At 43.3% G+C, this 18,315-nt stretch overlaps 1 protein-coding gene across 1 annotated transcript; it reads right to left on the bottom strand.

Annotated features, from left to right (window-relative positions):
- Positions 1-369: 369 nt before the first annotated feature.
- On the bottom strand, positions 370-15,568 carry LOC129345167 (cholesterol side-chain cleavage enzyme, mitochondrial). The gene is made up of 9 exons (XM_055002162.1): positions 15,146-15,568; positions 12,981-13,136; positions 12,245-12,444; positions 10,956-11,159; positions 8,172-8,332; positions 6,339-6,505; positions 4,592-4,670; positions 2,753-2,944; positions 370-1,691 (listed from the first exon to the last, which is right to left on the bottom strand). Exons 1-9 carry the CDS (start codon positions 15,433-15,435, stop codon positions 1,569-1,571), a joined length of 1,572 nt encoding a protein of 523 aa, XP_054858137.1. The 5' UTR covers positions 15,436-15,568; the 3' UTR covers positions 370-1,568.
- Positions 15,569-18,315: the final 2,747 nt, after the last annotated feature.

The raw sequence follows: 18,315 nt of genomic DNA, 5'->3' as shown, positions 1-18,315 counted from the left end.
GCTTCCAGGACACCTTTAAGCTTCCAGGACGCTTGCAGATCCTTTAAGCTTCCAGGACTTTAAGCTTCCAGGACCCCTACAGATCTTTAAGCTTCCAGGACGCCTACTTTAAGCTTCCAGGACTCCTACAGATCCCGGCAAACCTTGAGGTAAGAGAACACGTGCTGAACCTGGGTATTTCTTAACGTGTGTTTTGGCTCTTTGTATCAAAAGGATTGTGTATCTCAAAGGGCATAGACATTTCTGCTGCTGCTATGATTTCCACCACATTCCCAACCAAAATGTCCAATGCACAGAATATGTGTCTGAGACCTGCTGGCAAACTCCCAAGCTCCACCAAGGTGGAAAGAAAGACATAATTGCATTGAGGAATTGTGCATTGAATTTTAAGCCTTTTTCTGCATACACCATCATCTCATTCAGTCTCCACCAACGTCACTTACCTTGAAAACAGTTTGGCCAAAAATTTCAAATCACAGGAGAGCTTCTTCTACTACAAAACTCTATACAGAATCTTAATCTAACACTAAACAGATTAGCTCATGGTGATTAAAAGCAGCAAATCCAAGCCAACCACAGATAAAATACGGAGTGCTACACATTTGGAGGCTAACCCCAGGTACATAGAAAAGTGTGACTTTGTAAATTAATTATTAGTTTAAATTAATTAAGGAATATCCTCTGCCTCCCCGCACGAACTAGCCTGATATGGATTAAGCTTGCTCCAAGAGGCACATACGGTTGAGAGCAATTTCAAGTCCATGGTGGGTGGGATGCACCCTGCAAAAGTTCCAAAAAGCATAGAGAATCCTGGAAAGAGAGACTTGGGAGGGGCATTGATGCCATTCTCTCTCCTGCACTTCCATGCATGCTCCCAGTTTGTACCAAAGCCAATGTAAATAACATTCATTTATGGAACAATGTAAGTAACATTCAACTTTTGCTACTGAGAAATCCAAATGTGGTTGCAAACTTTATTCTGTTTGCAGGAAAATATTATTCTTTTTCTTCCAGATTTTTTGGGGGATTACTATATTACTACATTATATTTTGTATTTTATTATATTTTGTAGTTGGCTGTTTTTTCCCACCATCACCTATATCTATCCATATTTAAGTCAAGCCTTTTTCCTTGGCTTTGAGGACCAAACCAGGCATAACATATTTGTTTAATTCCAGTCGTCTCCCATGAAGCAGACTGGAGGAAGATGACCACGTCTACATTCCCATTTTTGTGCTTAAAAAATTGGACACACTACCTTAGGCTGCTTTGTACGTGATGGGGCAGACCTGGACTTAAATAAATGTTCCTGTGGTTTATAATGACATTTATAACACCTGAAAGTGGCTCCATATAGCCTCATCTCAAAGGCTCTTGGGAAGGCCTTAGGGTTGCCAAATCTAGGATGGGAAATTCCTGGAGATTTGTAGGTAGAGGGACCTCAATAGGGCTTAATGCCGTCGAGTCCCCCCCCTCAAAAGCAGCCAGTTTCTCGAGGGAGCTCATCTCTGTTGTCTGGAGATCAGTTGCCTGGAGGTTGCCTGGAGGTTGGCAAGCCTCTTCCTAGTCATGGATAGGAGCTGAGAGGCCGTAGCGTTAGGTAGATTGGTTTGTCTGGCATCAAGATAAGTTCAAAAGTGGTACCGACGTCCACTCCTCTCTTGGTTTCAATTTTGAAGTTTTCGAGCATCTAGAAAGAAAAAAGAAGCGGGGGGGGGGATGACATTTTACAAAGAAAACAAAGAAGTGGGAAGTTCAAACACTCACTTTCCCTCCCTCTTGACACTTAGGAAAGGGTGATTTCCACAGAAGAAGAGGGTGTTTAATCCTTTCCCCACCCACCGTTCTGGCATGAAATCCCTTTACCCCGCATTTTGACCCCTGAAAGAGGAAAAGGGCGGGGTGTTTTTAGAGAGGATTTCCCAGAACAAGATACATATTTGCCACATCTGTTTTTATTTATTTATTTAAAACATTTATTAGCCACCTTTCTCCCTTGCAGGAACTCAAGGTGGCTTACAATAGCAATAAATGTCATGGAGACTCCCATAGGTTTTTTCTCTATCTGAGGCCCTGAAGAGCCAATTCCGGTCAGACAATAGTGATCTTGGTGGACCAAGGGTCTGATTCCATAGAAGTCCCCTTCCATGTGTTCATGTGTTTATATCCATCCCATCAGCAATCAAATTTAAGCCCCAGAGGTGTCCGGGAGGCACCAAATTCCCACTGTAGTATGTCTGATCCAAAGACCTTTGAGGTGGCCACAGAGACTTCGTAACATGCAAATTAACTACTAAGGATCAAACGTACTTTTTTAAAGTTAATAAAAAGTTTAAAAAAATAATAATGAAGGCTCAAACATACTTGTTACACTGGGGGGGAGATCTGTGATCTTTTAAAGGCACATATTTTTAAAAAGGAAAAAGGAGATATGATTGGTATAAACCTGGACCTCTTGCCCCCGGTATCTCAAGCAGGAACGGTGCGTTTTCCACACACAGGATTGTTTATGAGAAAACAGGGGCCATTTCCACATGTCTTACCAGCCGATGGAACGTTGTGCAAAACACCTGGAAGATAGCGTCTTCTCGCACAAAATCACACCAGGAAGACGCGATTTCGAGCAAAACTCCCGGATGAAAGAGTCTTCCTGGCATGATTTCGTGCGAGAAGACGCTATCTTCCAGGTGTTTTGTGCAACGTTCTGTTGACCAGTAAGATGTGTGGAAATGCCCAGGGTCACACACTCACATGGATCAGAAAAAGATGCATCTCCACCTCTGCGATCCTCCGACCGAGGCACTGTCGCGGCCCAAAGCCGAAGCCCAGTCCTCGGAAGTGTTTGCAGTCTGTGCTCAGCCACCTTTCTGGGTTAAATTGCTCAGGCTTGGTGAAGAACCGGGGGTCCCGACCCATGGCATAAATTCCTACCTGCACCAATGTCTGTGAGGAGGAGGGAGGGAAGAAAATGGTCAGATACTGCCCTGAGCGTTTTCCCTCAGGTTCTCCAGAGCGGCTGAGAATATTGGCTGAGTATTTTGCTTTACAAATTGGAATCAGTTTTATGCCATTTCTAGGGCCAAAGTTAGACGTTATATTTAACTCATGGCTGCCGCAAGTTGAATGGTGTATCTAGCTGAACCCTAACTGTAATGGCTTCCCCCAAAAACGAATCCCCCGAAAAAGAATCCTGCAAATTGTAGGCTAGTGAGCATATTGAGAAATATCTATTTACTTATCTCATGTATACCCTGCCTTTCTCCCCTAAGCATCTTACATCATTATCCTCTCCTCCAGTTTATTCCCACAACAATCCTTTGAGGTAGGTTATGGCTGAGGGTCTGTGACACGTCTAAGGTCATCCCGCGTGCTTTCAAAGTGGAGTGGGGATTCAAACCTGGGGCTTCCAACCTATTGCAACCTCTGACCATTACAACACACTAGCTCTTAGAGACTTTTACTGTTTTTCAGAACTACAGGTTAGATCACGTGGAGGTACGATTTTTACCCGATGAACCCCATTGGTGAGGGTGGGGGATTTGAGGCTCCTCTTAGCCCAGAAGAATACGCTTCAAGGCTAGTTCACAAGGTCAAATATCTTCTACATCCCTTAGCCACGTTTAGGCTCATGTACCCGTAATCACAGATACTACCTCAGAAAACTAGCTGCGGTTTCCAAAGCACGTGGACACATTTTTATAGGCTGGGAACACTCATAGAAACCATTGCTATTTATTTAGAAGGTTATATTTATCAACATATCTCCCTGGATGGGGAAATCCTCTCTTGAGATGCTCTGCAAAAAACCATGTCCAAGGATAGTCTGATCACATGACCCCTTTCCATGGAAGACACCAGTTGTGCAAAGATAGTTAAACGGAAGATATTACCAAGGAAGGAACTGAACAGATTTGTTTTTTCTCTTTGAGAATCTTGTGTTTGTGTCCGCCACCCCCATTTTAAAGCCTTAAAGGTACAGGCACAATTGAGAAGTGTTGATTGCAGGGCTTTTTTTCTGGGAAAAGAGGTGGTGGAACTCAGTGGGTTGCCAGCACAGGGGGCAACTCCTGGTGGGAGGTAGTGCCCCTGGTACCACATGCATGTGCACAAAGTGTGTGCACGCTCCCAGGACTGCACAATGAAGTCACTTTGGGTCAGCTGGAACAAGGGGGGGAGTTTTTTTAAAGTTTAAATTGCCCTTGGCAAAAATGGTCACATGGCCGGTGGCTCCACCCCCTGATCTCCAGACAGAGGGGAGTTTAGATTGCCCTCTGCACCACATGGAGCAGAGAGCAATCTAAACTCCCCTCTGTCTGAAGATCAGAGGGCGGGGCCACCAGCCATGTGACCATTTTAAGCAGAGCCGGAACTCCATTCTACCACGTTCCAGCTGAAAAAAAGCCCTGGTGGATTGTATGGATATGCTTCAAGGACCCATTTGGAGTCCCTGAAACATTATTGTACTTTGTTCAGTGAACGTCCTAGCTGTGGATTATATTTTCACTTGCACTGTGTAATCTGCCTTGCATCTCAGTAAGAAAGGTGGATTTTAAACCAGCATCATCAACTCAGTCCATTCTGGATGCTTACCTTGGCAGGGATAAAATAATTCTGAAGGATAATCTCATCTGTTGTGTATCTCTGTACGGTCACTGCAACTGGGTGGAGCCTAGGGAGAGAAGGAGAAAGAGGGAGACTTTTACCCACTTGGTGCATGTTCTGCTTGAGAGATGAACTGGTTTCAGTCTTGCACAGGGCTTTTTTTCAGCTGGAACGCAGTGGAACGGAGTTCCGGAACCTCTTGAAAATGGTCACATGGCTGGTGGCCCCACCCCCTGATCTCCAGACAAAGGGGAGTTTAGATTGCCCTCTGCGCCTCAGCACAGAGGGCAATCTCAACTCCCCTCGGTCTGGAGATCAGGGGGCAGGGCCACCAGCCATGTGACCATTTTCTCCGCGGGCAACCCACTGAGTTCCACCACCTTTTTTCCCAGAAAAAAAGCCCTGGTCTTGCATAATCCACTTTATTGAAGAAGAACTAAAAAAACCTAGGTTTATAGGGCAGGAGTGCCTACCAAGCAGATTAAGGCATAACAAAGCGATCTTGAGTGCAATACTCTTAGTTAAGGACATACACAGAGCCAATTAAGCACACACTGCCTAGTCCCGAATTCTTTTCAAGAATTCGCTCAACTGGCAGATCCTTGGTGGCCTGCTAGAATTTGGTCCAACATTGATCAGCCAACTGTTGGACCACTTCCGGTCTTCATCCCAAACCCCTGCCTCACCTTTCCGTCCTTTACCAATAGCATAGTAGAACACACGCAGAGATGTTATCATTTCCCCCCTGTGCTGTGAACATCTTTTCGCCACCACATCAGAAATGAACCATGGTGAGACTATCCAATGTTGCCACATCCTAACCCTAGGAGATGTCTCATTGTTTTGAGAACGGCATAGAAATATACATTTTGCAGGGGGGAAAGTCAGCATCTTCCCTCAATGGCAGAGTAGCATCCAATGGTCTTCTAGCAGCATTTTATAGGATAAGATTGCTCAGGTTGGGCCACTGATATGGCTCCTTCCCAAACTCATGTTGCTGGCCCCAGATTGCAGATACTCCCACGCAGGATTTGGACTCCATCCCAGACTCATTTTCTCTCCTTTCACTCCTCAGCATTGAATCGTGAACGTTCCCATGACATATATGTATTATAATAATAATAACTGTGCTTATATATTGCTTTTCTAATAATAATAACATTCATTTAAATACTGCCCTTCAGGGCAACTGAACACCCATTCAGAGCAGTTGACAAAGTATGTTATTATTCTTATTCTAGACAAATTAGTGCCCTACTCAGAGCAGTGAACAAGTTCAGTGTTATTATTATCCCCACAATACAGCTGGAGAGCTGGTACTGAGAGCAGTGGCTGACCCAAGGCCACTTGCTGAGCTCATGGCAGTAGTGGAATTTGAACCAGCAGAATGCTGACTCACAGCCCAACCACTGTGCTAAAGCAGCTTTCTGTAATAACTATGCTTATATACTGTTCTAGACAGATTAGTGCCCCACTCAGAGCAGTGAACAAAGCCAGTGTGATCATTATCCCCACAATACAACTGGGGAGCTGGGGCTGAGAGGAGTGGCTTCCCCAAGGCACCCTGCAGAGCTCATGGCAGTAGTGCAAGTCGAACCAGCAGAGTGCTGACTCGCTACCCAACCACTTAACCACTATGTTACATACTACGCTACAACTGCTCTCTCAAGGCCCTGGCTGGGAAGATAACATTGATTTCAATTGGTCCTTCATTGAAAGGAGAACCAGTTAGTACCTTATTGTCTCCTTGATGGTAGCTCTCAGCAACGGGACCGATTTCAGCACCTTTAGCATATCACCTTTTGCAGCAGTTCTGGCTGTAACAATCTCTGTTCTCAGCTTCTCTTGCAGGGCCGGAGCTCGAGCCAGTTCATACATGGCCCAAAGGAGAGTAATAGAGGTCTAGAGGCAAACAAGGATAGTCATAGGATTCATCGTTTAACTTGGGAGGAGAGGTTTGCCAAAAGTTCATTTAGAAAACTCTTATTCAACATCTCCAGGAGCCTGTTTGAAGTTTGGCCGCTATTACACTGTGTAATCCACGTAGACAGACTATAAATAAATAACTTTGAAGGGGGGGAGGCAAGGTGATGGACAGAACTCCAAACCGCAGTTTAAAATGACAAGCACCAGCATAAAAGAGCTCCACCTGACCTCTTCATCCCCTCAAAGGCCTAAAGCAAGTTAGCTATCTTTCATCGATTCATTCAGAAAATTTATATGCTGCTTGTCCAGTTAATCTGCTGGAGGAAGCTTACAACAAAAACTAAAAACTAAAACAAAACCATCAAAATACTGCCATTAAAAAGCAGTTAAAACAAGGTACTAAAACACGCCACCATTAAGACAATAATAAGACAGATCATAACAGCAGCATAGAGTCCCCATTGATGCAGATAAAATTACCCTTGGGCCAGAAGGAGAACATGACATATTAAGAGATAAAAACCCTTCGTTAAAAGCCTTTGTTTTGTTGTGAATTCCCATATAGTTTGTACTGGTCTGGCAAGCTAGGTAGATTACAAACCGGGGTCAGGTCTGTTGTTTGCAAAGCATGCACAAACCATATACTGCCAGTTTGGCTAGAGTGCAAAGCTGTGATTTGCTACAAGTCAGGAAACAACTGCCCCTTGTATGGAAGTCTAGGAGAGGAGGGGAGATGGCACAAGCAAGCTTTTGGCTCCTTCCAAGATCACTCATATGCCAAACCATAGCTCTGGCACTGCATCTGAGCCAGATTGCAGAGCTTTTACAAAATACCTGTACCTTCAGTGACTTCTTCTGAGCCTCCCTAATAGATGGGAATGGCCAATTAATATTGTGAATGTGAAACAGAAAGCAAAAAGACAGGCATTTGTAATGCAAATGAGCATTCTGGCCAATAGCATACCAGTGGCAGTGTGTTCGTTTGTTTAAGAGGTACACTGGAGATTATACAAAACTATATGAGAAAGCCAACAAAATCTAGGAAAGGGTGTAGCTGAAATCACTCTCATCAGAGAAGGCTGCAAGCCTCTGAGTGTCTGCTAGAGAGGGGCATGAACCGGAAAAAACCAAACCATGTGGTTCGTGGTTTGTCAAATTTCACGAACCATGAACCACAAACTTTCACGAACCTGCCCATGGTTTGTGAACCGGTTCATTTGGTTCATGAAAACGTCATATCCAGGTCAGAAAATCGTCACTTCTGGGCCAGCAGAAGTTCACTTCCGGGTCAGCAAAAGGTCTGCAGGAAGTCCATCCCCTGTTGCCTACGAAACTGATTGATTGGCACCAGGCTGTCTGCAGTCACAAACCTAAGAATGAACCAAACGAACCAGCCTAAAGTTCATGGCGGTTTGTCAGAAATGGAATCTGATGAACCGGGGTTCGCGAACCATGACCCGACCTGGTTCATGCTTAATTTTGGTTCATATTTCGGTTCGTGCCCATCTCTAGTACCTGCACATGTGAATGCAGCCTCAACATTATCTGACAGGGCTCCATTGTACACCGAAATACAATTTGACTTTGAGCACTGGAACATCATAACTCAACATCACTATATAAATGCCGCACCCCTCCTTACTGTGTCAACCCCCCCTGTCATCATCTCTGTCACGTTGGCTTTGATATCTTCGATTGGCAACTTGTCCTGCAACAATAGACTTCCTAAAACGCCCATATATTCTTTGGTGCTTTTCCGGTTCTGACGGAGATCTCGGTAGATCTTCTGTATGCACTTGTCAGCTGAGGAGACAGAGCAAATGGGTGTAAAAATGTTATTCACTTGCACGTAGCTGCAGTGGAAGCACGTGCGTTTGGTTTGTATTATCAGATTAACAGCTCTCTCTGTAGCATTAGATTAGGTAGAAACTGGTTCTGCTAGTTAACAGCAGAGGCAGCCTAGGTGCAGGGCAGATTGGCACACTCCTATAATGTTGTAATGTTCCATCCAAATCCTAAACTGTTTTTTAAGTTTCAAAAATGGAATCTGCTTTTATTGGTAAGCAAGATAAAGAAGAGAAGATGCATAGGCAATTGAACCAATGTAGTGTATACGGAGCTTTGAGAAGGTGAACAATTTGCCTGGATCAAAAGGGAAGAAAAAGCAGAACTGACAAAAAATACAAGCATAAAACCCCCTTTTTAAAAATAAAATAAAAGGCAGGACATAAAAACAGCATAAAACTAATAATGAGCAGAGCAAAGTTCTCAGAAGAGAAGCAGAGCATAAAATAGCTTTAATAAGATGGAAGCTGTCAGTTAAAGGCCTGGGTATAAAAAAATGGTTTGGCTGGCACCTAAACAAAGTAAGGGAGGCACCAGGCTAGCCTTAAGAGGGAAGGTATTCCAAAAGTGAGGTGCAACCACAGAAAAGGTCCTGTCTATGCTCACTTTCTTAGAGGCTTTGAGGAGCAAACAGTAAACAGTAGAAGGTAAGTGGAGCCACAGAGTGCAAGGAAACCACCACCGTTTCATCGTATCTAATTTTTTTAGTTTTTAATATTTTTTTTCTAATATATTAAATTGCAAAGTGCTATCAACATGCAACATATATAGCACTTTGCACTTTAATATATTAGAAACAAAAAATATTAAAAACTAAAAAAATTATATAAGATTTACAGAATATATAGGATTTTGTTCGTTAACCTCCAGGTGATTCTCTGGTTTAACTAATAGTTCGTTCTTCTCAGTGGAGCCCGTCTAAGGTTAGCCGTTTGATGAAACAGCAAGAACAAAAAACGGAGAGGACCGGTGACTTGTAACATCATGATATCATGTAATTGAAAATGACATCATGGCCTCACATATCAGTCTAGAAATTCCCCAGATTTTTGCCATAGAGATTTGGGAAATTCCTAGACTGTTACTGACACCCTGACATCACTTCTGGGTATGCAACCAGAAGTGACATCACAGCAACATCACATGAAGCTGGTTTCCACAATGGCATTTTATGTTCCTCAGTAACAAACCACACAAAAAGTGGTTTTCTTTCCAATGCATATGTGCACATCAGTAAGGTATAGGCCTCCCTGGTGGGGAATTACCTGCCCCTGAGAAATTGAGGAGCAAAGAAAAAATGTCCTTCTTTCACATAGTGACATGCTAGGAATTTACCATAGTGATTCGGGGAAGCTACCGTAGTGATTCGGGGAAGCAACCATAGCGATTTGGGGAAGCAACCTAACAACCATATTCTCCCCATCCTCCATTCTCAAAGGACACATCTGAGATTTTGTTGGCAACCCAGTTTCCAGTCACTCAAGCCGAAGCCTCAAGAACTTCCGCTCTCTGCTGGTGTAATCCCCATGAGCTAGTTGGTTTAAACCAGTAGGGAGGAGTCAGTATCTGGAGCCTGGCAGCTGTGGAAGAGGATGGTTGGTGGGGAGCTAGATAAAATTTTACATGCTCTTACCACCTTGAATAAGGTAACTGGAAACAGTTGTATGTGAAAATTAATGAGTAAAAGTGTTTGACAGGGGGAAGTGTTATATTTAGTTTGGTATTATTACTGGAATCATATTGTTATTGCAGGGCTTTAATTTCTAAGCTGAAGACTGAAGCCTGAGTTCCAGTTTGTTTCCGTAATCAAGATGACTGTAGCAAGGGACTCTGGTGCTTGGTAGACCCCAAAAGTTGGACTTTTCACCCTGAAGTGGTGTCAAGAGACAACCAGGTACTTGACTGAACTCCAAGACATAATTGGCTGCCAGTTTCTATTCTCTGTTGCACCTATGTGTTTGGTTATTAAAAAATTTAGCTATACTGTTCTGACTATTGAAATGCTTTAATTTAAAGAAATTTCTTAACTTACATTTGTCTTGAAAGTTCGGTTCCTAATTTAGCCCAATAGAACCCATACAAAAAGTGGTTATACTGGGACTTTACCATTGGTGGTCAAACCCATATGGAGGCAAAGCAACAATATTGGGACAGAGAGGATTGGAGGCAGGGTGTGTGTGTTTGTGTGTGTGTGTGACAGAGACAGAGACAGAGACAGAGAGACAGAGAGAGACAGAGGGCCAAGCTACAAGTGACGAATTACACTTGGATGGCAAGTGAACAGACTCACGTGTATTCCTCCCTGTTCACTTGAGCTCCACTTGCACTCCACTCGATCACTATGTGATCACTATGTGATCAAGTGGAGTGCAAGTGGAGTGCAAGTGAACAGGGAGGAATACACATCTGTTCACTTGCCATCCAAGTGTAATTCGTCACTTGTAGCTTGGCCCAGAGACAGAGACAGAGACAGAGACAGAGAGTGAGTGAGTGAGTGAGTGAGTGAGTGAGTGAGTGAGTGAGTGAGTGAGTGAGTGAGTGAGTGAATAGGGACAGACCAGGCCATGAGGGCTCTCTTTACCTTGCATGAAGATAATGTCCCATGCCGTTATATGATCCTGCCAAGTCTTGGAGCTGATCCTACGCAGAAAGTCTGGAGGGATGTACAACATTGGCGTTGTGGTGTGGAACATGGTTGTGATAGCGTTGATGAACTGTTGGGCATCTGGGTCAATAATATCCTGCAGGAGCCCTAAGCGTGTCCCATACAGGACATTGGAAACAGCTGTGGGGGAGATCAGATAGAGAAATGAGCACACAATATCTAGAAGGGCTTGTCCCTGTGTTTCTCCTAAGAGAATTTATCAAACTATGAGCAAGGTTCAAGACCAACATGGCTATCACACTTTAGACACTAGTAACACAGCTACTGTTTTTCTGGGGCTACTCTGAAGTAATTAAGACCCGCTTGAACCATCTGGATAGTCACTGTTGCAAACAATCTACCGAACCTTTACTATATCTTTCCCTTTTAATCAAACTGCATTGTACCTTTACATCCTTCTTTGATGCATCTGACGAAAAGAGCTGTGGTTCTCAAAAGGTTATGCTATAATAAAGTCGGTTAGTCTTAAAGGTGCTACTGGACTCTTTACTATCCTTCTTTGTTATATCCCAATCCACCTTCTGGCTGGATATAAAAGTTCAGGAATCTCCATTCCTACTTGTGTCTGAAGAAGGGAGCTCTGACTCTTGAAAGCTTGCACTCTGAAAATCTTGTTGGTCTCTGTTATGCCTCTGGGCTAAAATCCTGCTGTTCTACTGCAGATCAACACAGCTAGCCACCTAAAACTACCACACACACACTAGCATTACAAGCATCCACACACCTGAATTAAGTTTTGCACTGGAATCAGATGAATCTAGATTTTGGACCATTATGAACCCTTGTGTGTGTGTGTGTGTGTGTGTGTGTGTGATGCACTCAAGTTGCAGCCAAATTATGGCAACCCCATAGGAATTGCAAAGCAAGAGATGAACAGAAGGGGTTTGCCATTGCGTGCAAAGCAACCCTAGACCTCTTGGTGGTCTCCCATCCAAGTTCTAACCAGGGCAGACCCTGCTTAACTTCTGAAATCTGATGAGATCAGGCTAGCCTGAGCCATCCAGATCAGAGCAATATTAAGTTAGCAGTGTAGAAATGGGATGCACATAGTTGGAGTGGGACAAAACTCTTCACAAAAACATGTCACCTCATGTAACAAACCGAGACCAAAGTATGCCTTCCAAAGTCTTCCAAGCACTTCAAAACCCTCCCATCCATCAGCATAAACAACCCCAAAGCACCCACACACACACGCACTGACTCACACTCAAGGGCAAAACGAAAAAGCTCGTTGGTCAAGTCAGCTGTCCATCTTCCCTGTTGACTCCTCTCGATTTGCATGTAGACACGCTTGACAAAGTCTTCTCCCACCTCATTCAGGAGAGGCACAAATTTGTCCATGGCCCGAGGAGACAGGACTTCTTTGTTCAGGGTCAGGCGGTCATGGCGCCAAGCTTCACCTTTCCTAGTAAATTAAGAAAAAGAACATCAGCTCTGCATGTCCCTTTCCCCCTAACTAGAGACAAAATTCCTAGGTCCTTTTAATGGATAGGACTGGCAAGGGGCATGCATAGCTGGAAGGAATTTTTTTATCATATCTGTGACCAGGGCTTTTTTTCTGGGAAAAGAGGTGGTGGAACTCAGTAGGTTGCCCTTGGAGAAAATGGTCACATGGCTGGTGGCCCCGCCCCCTGATCTCCAGACAGAGGGGAGTTGAGATTGCCCTCCGCACCGCCAAGCAGCACGGAGGGCAATCTAAACTCCCCTCTGTCTGGAGATCAGGGGGCGGGGCCACCAGCCATGTGACCACTTTCAAGAGGCTCTGGAACTCCGTTCCCCTGCGTTCCAGCTGAAAAAAAGCCCTGTCTGTGACATTATCTGGGCATTTGTCCATGCACATGTCAAAAATGCCCACCCCATGTGCCACAATCATTAGATTAGGAAAACGGTCAATATTTTTTCAAAGTATCCTCCTCTCGTTCACATTTTGCAGGATCTTACTTGAGAAGCACTCCGTATGGCTTGTTCCGGAAGTCACGGTAGGCCATCCAAGAAGGAACACTGAACCTCTCTGGATACAGGCCTTCTGTGTTAAAAACAGTAGCAGCGTCTTCAGGATCAATGATATTGACGCTCTCGTAATTGCCCAGTTTCTCCCTGCAAAGAAGAGAAAGAGATACATTTCCCCAGCCCTAGCTTGTCTTGCAGCCATTGGAGAAGACAGCGGCTGAAGTTCATCAACCCACACATTCAACAGAGAAGTAGGAGCCTTTCTTCCACGGGTTTGTTTTTACCCCGAACATCCTAGGAGTGACTAAGCTTTGAATCAGAGAAGTTAGCCGTGTTAGTCTGTAGTTGCAAAATAGTAAAGAGTCCAGTAGCACCTTTAAGACTAACCAACTTTATTGTAGCATAAGCTTTCGAGAACCTTTCGAGAATCTGACGAAGAGAGCTGTGGTTCTCGAAAGCTTATGCTACAATAAAGTTGGTTAATCTTAAAGTTGCTACTGGACTTTTTACTACTATGCTCTGAATAGATCGAGAGCATTTGGAGAGATTGCATTCCATTCCTTCCTCCTCTGTTCCCCTTTAAGCTCAAAAATCACCCTCCCCCAAGTTGCATTTTCAAGCATGGAAGAAAAGTGAGGTTCCCAAATCCTTTCCATATCTTTCCCCAGCTGATAAAAAGCAGCATAACTTTTACGTGAAAACAGACCAAAGGATTAACCAGTAATGCTGCAAGCACCCTTCTGTTAGTCTGATACTATAACGTTATAGCCATCGTTCTAAAAGGTGGTCCAAATTCTAGACTTTCATTTAAAAACAAAAGTGAGCTGGGGGTGGGGTGGGGGGGCAGGAGCAGAACTATAAAGGGAAAGCATATCTTCACAATGAAAAGGGCTAGAATGTTATAATTTGTGGAAGAATAGTTTATGTGTAATGCCGCCTCACTGCCAATGACTAGTTTGAGCTTTTCTAGCCAAAGCACAAGTTTTAAAATTAAGCTTCCCAGAAAACAAAAACAAAAAAATCAGACATTCTCCCCACCACTATGATTAAAAAATGTCTGAACATTTAAAAAAGAGCAGGCAATACTTCATGATTGAAGGCTGCGTGGAGGTCATGCAGTGCAGTGTCTTAAGTTCTTTATTCCAAATACTTTGGGAACGAGGTCAAAGCTGATGGGTAAAGCTCATTTTGTGCAAGAGGTTCCCAGTCCCTGATATCTCCAGTTTAAAGGATCTCAAAACAACAGAGCAGAGAAAAACCTCACTCTGCCAGAGACCTCTAAGCATTGTTATGTTTTTTCCTGAAATCCCCCTCCCACATTTTCTTTTATCCCTACGAGTATTCCAGATGTTGTAAACATGTGTCCGATATTCCACAGAGGCAGCTGAGGGGAAAATATCAAAAATAAAAGGAGCTTTCATTGGAATAGACTTTTTTTTTGCTCAATGTGTTTAAACAACTCAGTAAAAATGATAACAAATACGATCATTTGAATTACATTAAACTAAAATTTCAGAGATGGGAGCAAGGGCTGGGGGGGATGAAGAAATATAACTGCCAAAGGTGTTTAGCTACCCTCTGTTGGAAACAGGATACTAGATTGATATGGGTCTGATCCAGCAATGGTTCCTACCCCCCCTTGAGAATGAAGGATTAATCAATGGATGATATGTAATTGATTAACTAAGATTTGTTTAATTCCCCTTGTTATTACACTCCTCTGACCAAAGGTCTTCTTGAGCAAAAACAATACAGTCACAAATAAAAAGTTCAAGGTAATAAAATATTAAAACAAAACATTACAGACTAAATTCAGTCTCTATATTGGCTTAAAGAAACCATGAGAGCAAAGAATGTGGCAACAGAGCAAGTTGTTTCTGGGTGAATATCTGCCAGCAGAAAGGAAATCACATAAGACTGATTTAATCTCACAATTAAATTCTGATAGCAAACTGAGAGCCAAGCTACAAGTGACAAATGACACTTGAATGGCAAGTGGATGGAGTGGAGAGCAAGTGGAGGACAAGTGAACAGGGAGGGATACGTTTGCCGTTCAAGTGTCATTCATCACTTGTAGTTTGGCCCTGAGTTTCTGAACAAAGCACCTGAAGATGCTTAAAGAGTGGTGGAGGATAGCAAAGGTAGCCTTTTCTTACCTGTAAATTGGCCCAAATTTCTGGAATCTGTGGACCATAATGTTGTGAACATTGCGGAAACCATCTTCCTGCCAGAAGCGATACAAGTTGAGCCAGCTGGTTTTCCAGTTGCCCGGCAATTCGTTGAATGGCCTGGCTACTTTCCCTTGAAGAGACGAAGGATACACCTCCCCAGAGATGGTGTGAATCCCATGGTAGCCAAGGAGTTGAGTATCTTCAGCCGGCCACAAGGTCCGAAAGCAGCTGGGATTGCCCAGTGCTGGAATGCGCAGACTATTTCTGGCTAACATTGAAAGAAAGAAAGAAAAAGGAAAGGGGGAGAATCAGCTTGGGAGGCAAAACTTCTTCAGAATGATTCAACTTCTGCAAGGTCTGGCTCTTATAGCAGTGTGGCCGAGTGCTTTCTCAAGGATACTGAGCACCCGGCAAAGCGAGTGCCCGGCATCCCATCCTCCCTCCCTCCCTCATTTAAGAGCAAACAAGCAGTTACAGAATGAGTGGACCAAAGGTGCAGGATAGGTTCAATGCTCCCCACAGTCAAATTCTTCAGGGCTTCTGGAATAAGGGATATGACCCAACAGGAGAGAATTCATGCCTCCCTATAACTGGAGCAGATTTAAAAGACGCTTGGGAGGGTGTAGGGCTGCTGCTGCTAAGGGGCACGGAAATTTTTCCTATTTGAATGGAACATCTACTGACCAGTTTCCATGCTTCCCGTTGGTTCAGAAATGTGATGGGCTTTGTGTAGGGTTGCCAGCCTCCAGGTATAGACACTGTATGAACTATGCACATGATTATATAGCTGCTAGTTCTGTATTCCTTTTACTATTTATTAATGATGTATATGAAATGTAGTGTATGAAGTATTTATGAGATTGATACTTATGACATTGATTGACACATTGTTTTTGCACTTAGCACTTTATTAAATTGTATATATTTCATACTGCATTAGAATCAACTCCTCCTGAGTTGCTGGGTTTCTAACAGAGTGTATATCGGGGGTACCCTCGTTGCTTAGCCTCCAGGTAGTGGCTGGAGATCTCCTGGAATTACAACTGGTCTCCAGGCCACAGAGATCAGTTCCCCTGGAGAAAATGGCTACTTTGGGGGGTGGACTCTATGGAATTATGCCATGCCAAGGTCCTTTCCCTCCCCAAACTCCACTTTCTCCAAGTTTCTCCAGGTTTAAAACTCCCCCCCCCCAGATCTCTGGGAACTTCCCAACTTGGAGCTGGCAACCCTAGCTTTGTGAGAAAAGGAAGGTTATATAACCTGAGGCCCAGGCCAGTTTTTGAGCTGCAGAGGAAAATGTAGCTGAAGTGTGATACAAAACAGGTAGTTGTACATGTTGAAGAATGAAAGCTATTCCCAACACAGAGAAAAGGCTGGGGGGGCACCAAATTTGTAAAAAGAGCTATGAAGTAGAATGTATATATTGAGAGGAAAGAAGAAAATAGAGCACTAGGGCTCAGAAAACCAAGTCATTTATATTAGGAGAGGAATTTTTCAATTGTCAGAAGACAAAATAAAATATAGGAATGTAGTGTTGTGTAGTGTATGGATCTGGGTTCAAATATCATTCAGCCACGGACTTCACTGGGTGACCCGGAGTCAGTTGCTCTCTTTCAATCGAACCTACCTCACAAGGTTGCTGTGAGCATAAGAGGAAGAAGGACAGAGGGAAAGGACAATGTATGCTGCCCAGAACTCCTTGGAGAAAGGCTGCCGTCGAAGAATGAGATGGAGAAAGAAACACGAACTCAGAAAGAGAAATTCTGAGAGGAGAGAAATGGCTGACAGCAATAGTTGCACTGAAGAAATAGAAAGTCTGTGAGGTGGGAAGAAAATTATGTGAGGGGGGAAATGTCTGACAGCAGTATTTGCGCTGAAGAAACAAATTCTGTGAGGTGGAAAGAAAACAAAATCTGCGAGGGGAGATATGGTTAATAGCAATTTCTGCACTGAAAGTTTATGAGGGGGGGGTAGTTGACAGGAATGCCCGCACTGAAAAACGGAACAACTAGCAATTTAGAAAATATAGATAAATCCAATGAAGAAAAATAATTGTTTGTGTGTGTTTAAAAGCATAATTCCATCCAGAGGTAGAATAAAACATGTATATAACATAAAAAACAAACCTATCCACAAGGAAAACAAATAAATAAACTGGCAAATAGCCCTTTAAGTGCTATTACCAGACACTAATATTAATTCAATAAATACTGGCATTAAAAAGGTGTGAAAATACATTTGGAGGGGAGGGAAAGAAACATTCATGTTTCTAAAACAAATTTAAAAGATATTTGGAACTATAGCAAACAAAAAAAAAATGACAACATAGATGCCTCATACAGAGTACAGTGAAGAGAAGCAGAAGGAAGCAGAGGAAAAATATGCCATTTTATAAAAGAAGGAAGTGAAGAACGGAGCAACTGAGGGCCAAGCTACACATGACGAATGACACTTGAACGGCAAGTAGATTGAGTGGAGGGCAAAAATACACTTGCTGTTCAAGTGTCATTCGTCATGTGTAGCTTGGCCCTTAGAAACCCAGTGGTTGGATAACCAAAATGGGGTCACGAAGGAACAGAACACGAAATTCAATTCAAGGGCAATAATGACAGCCAAAGTAGAAGAATGAAAGGTTGTGTGTGTGTGCATGTGCGTGAAACTGAAAGAGGAGGAGGAAAAAACGAAATTGTGTTCTCCTATAGAGGTTTTTAAGAAGTCCATTGTACAAGGTTCCCCTGTGGCTGAACTGATAGATGTCTTATATCCAGAAAGTAGAATATTTTTTGAAATGGGAGAAAATGCCAAAGGCAAAGAAAACGGCAGTTTTAGGGGAGAGGGTGGACTGTGGGGCAGGGGTAACAACAATAAAATCGAGCAGATCGCTACAGCTATTTTTTAATTCTCATTCAATATTTGGTGTGTCTTTATGATTTAAAATTGTAATTTTGTTTGCTGTAAAAGGCTTTGAATATCTGTTTAGAAAAGCAGTAGAGACATGCAGGCAGGGCTTTTTTTCTGGGAAAGAGGTGGTGGAACTCAGTGGTGGAACTCAAGACCGCACAATGACGTCACTTTGGGTCAGCTGGAACAAGGGGGGTGTTTTTTAAAGTTTAAATTGCCCTCGGCGAAAATGGGCACAAGGCCGGTGGCCCTGT

This window comes from Eublepharis macularius, chromosome 18 (assembly GCF_028583425.1).
Source record: "Eublepharis macularius isolate TG4126 chromosome 18, MPM_Emac_v1.0, whole genome shotgun sequence".
Classification (NCBI taxonomy): domain Eukaryota; kingdom Metazoa; phylum Chordata; class Lepidosauria; order Squamata; family Eublepharidae; genus Eublepharis; species Eublepharis macularius.
This window is presented reverse-complemented; position numbering and strand designations above follow the sequence as displayed.

Coding starts and splice junctions, on each gene's coding strand:
- LOC129345167 (XM_055002162.1), bottom strand. CDS start 15,435: ATGTTAGCCAGAAATAGTCTGCGCATTCCAGCACTGGGCAATCCCAGC. Junction 8,333..10,955: donor GGACATTATCTTCATGCAAG/GTAAAGAGAGCC, acceptor CTGTCTCCTCAG/CTGACAAGTGCATACAGAAG. Junction 6,506..8,171: donor TGACAGGGGGGGTTGACACA/GTAAGGAGGGGT, acceptor GTTTGCCTCTAG/ACCTCTATTACTCTCCTTTG.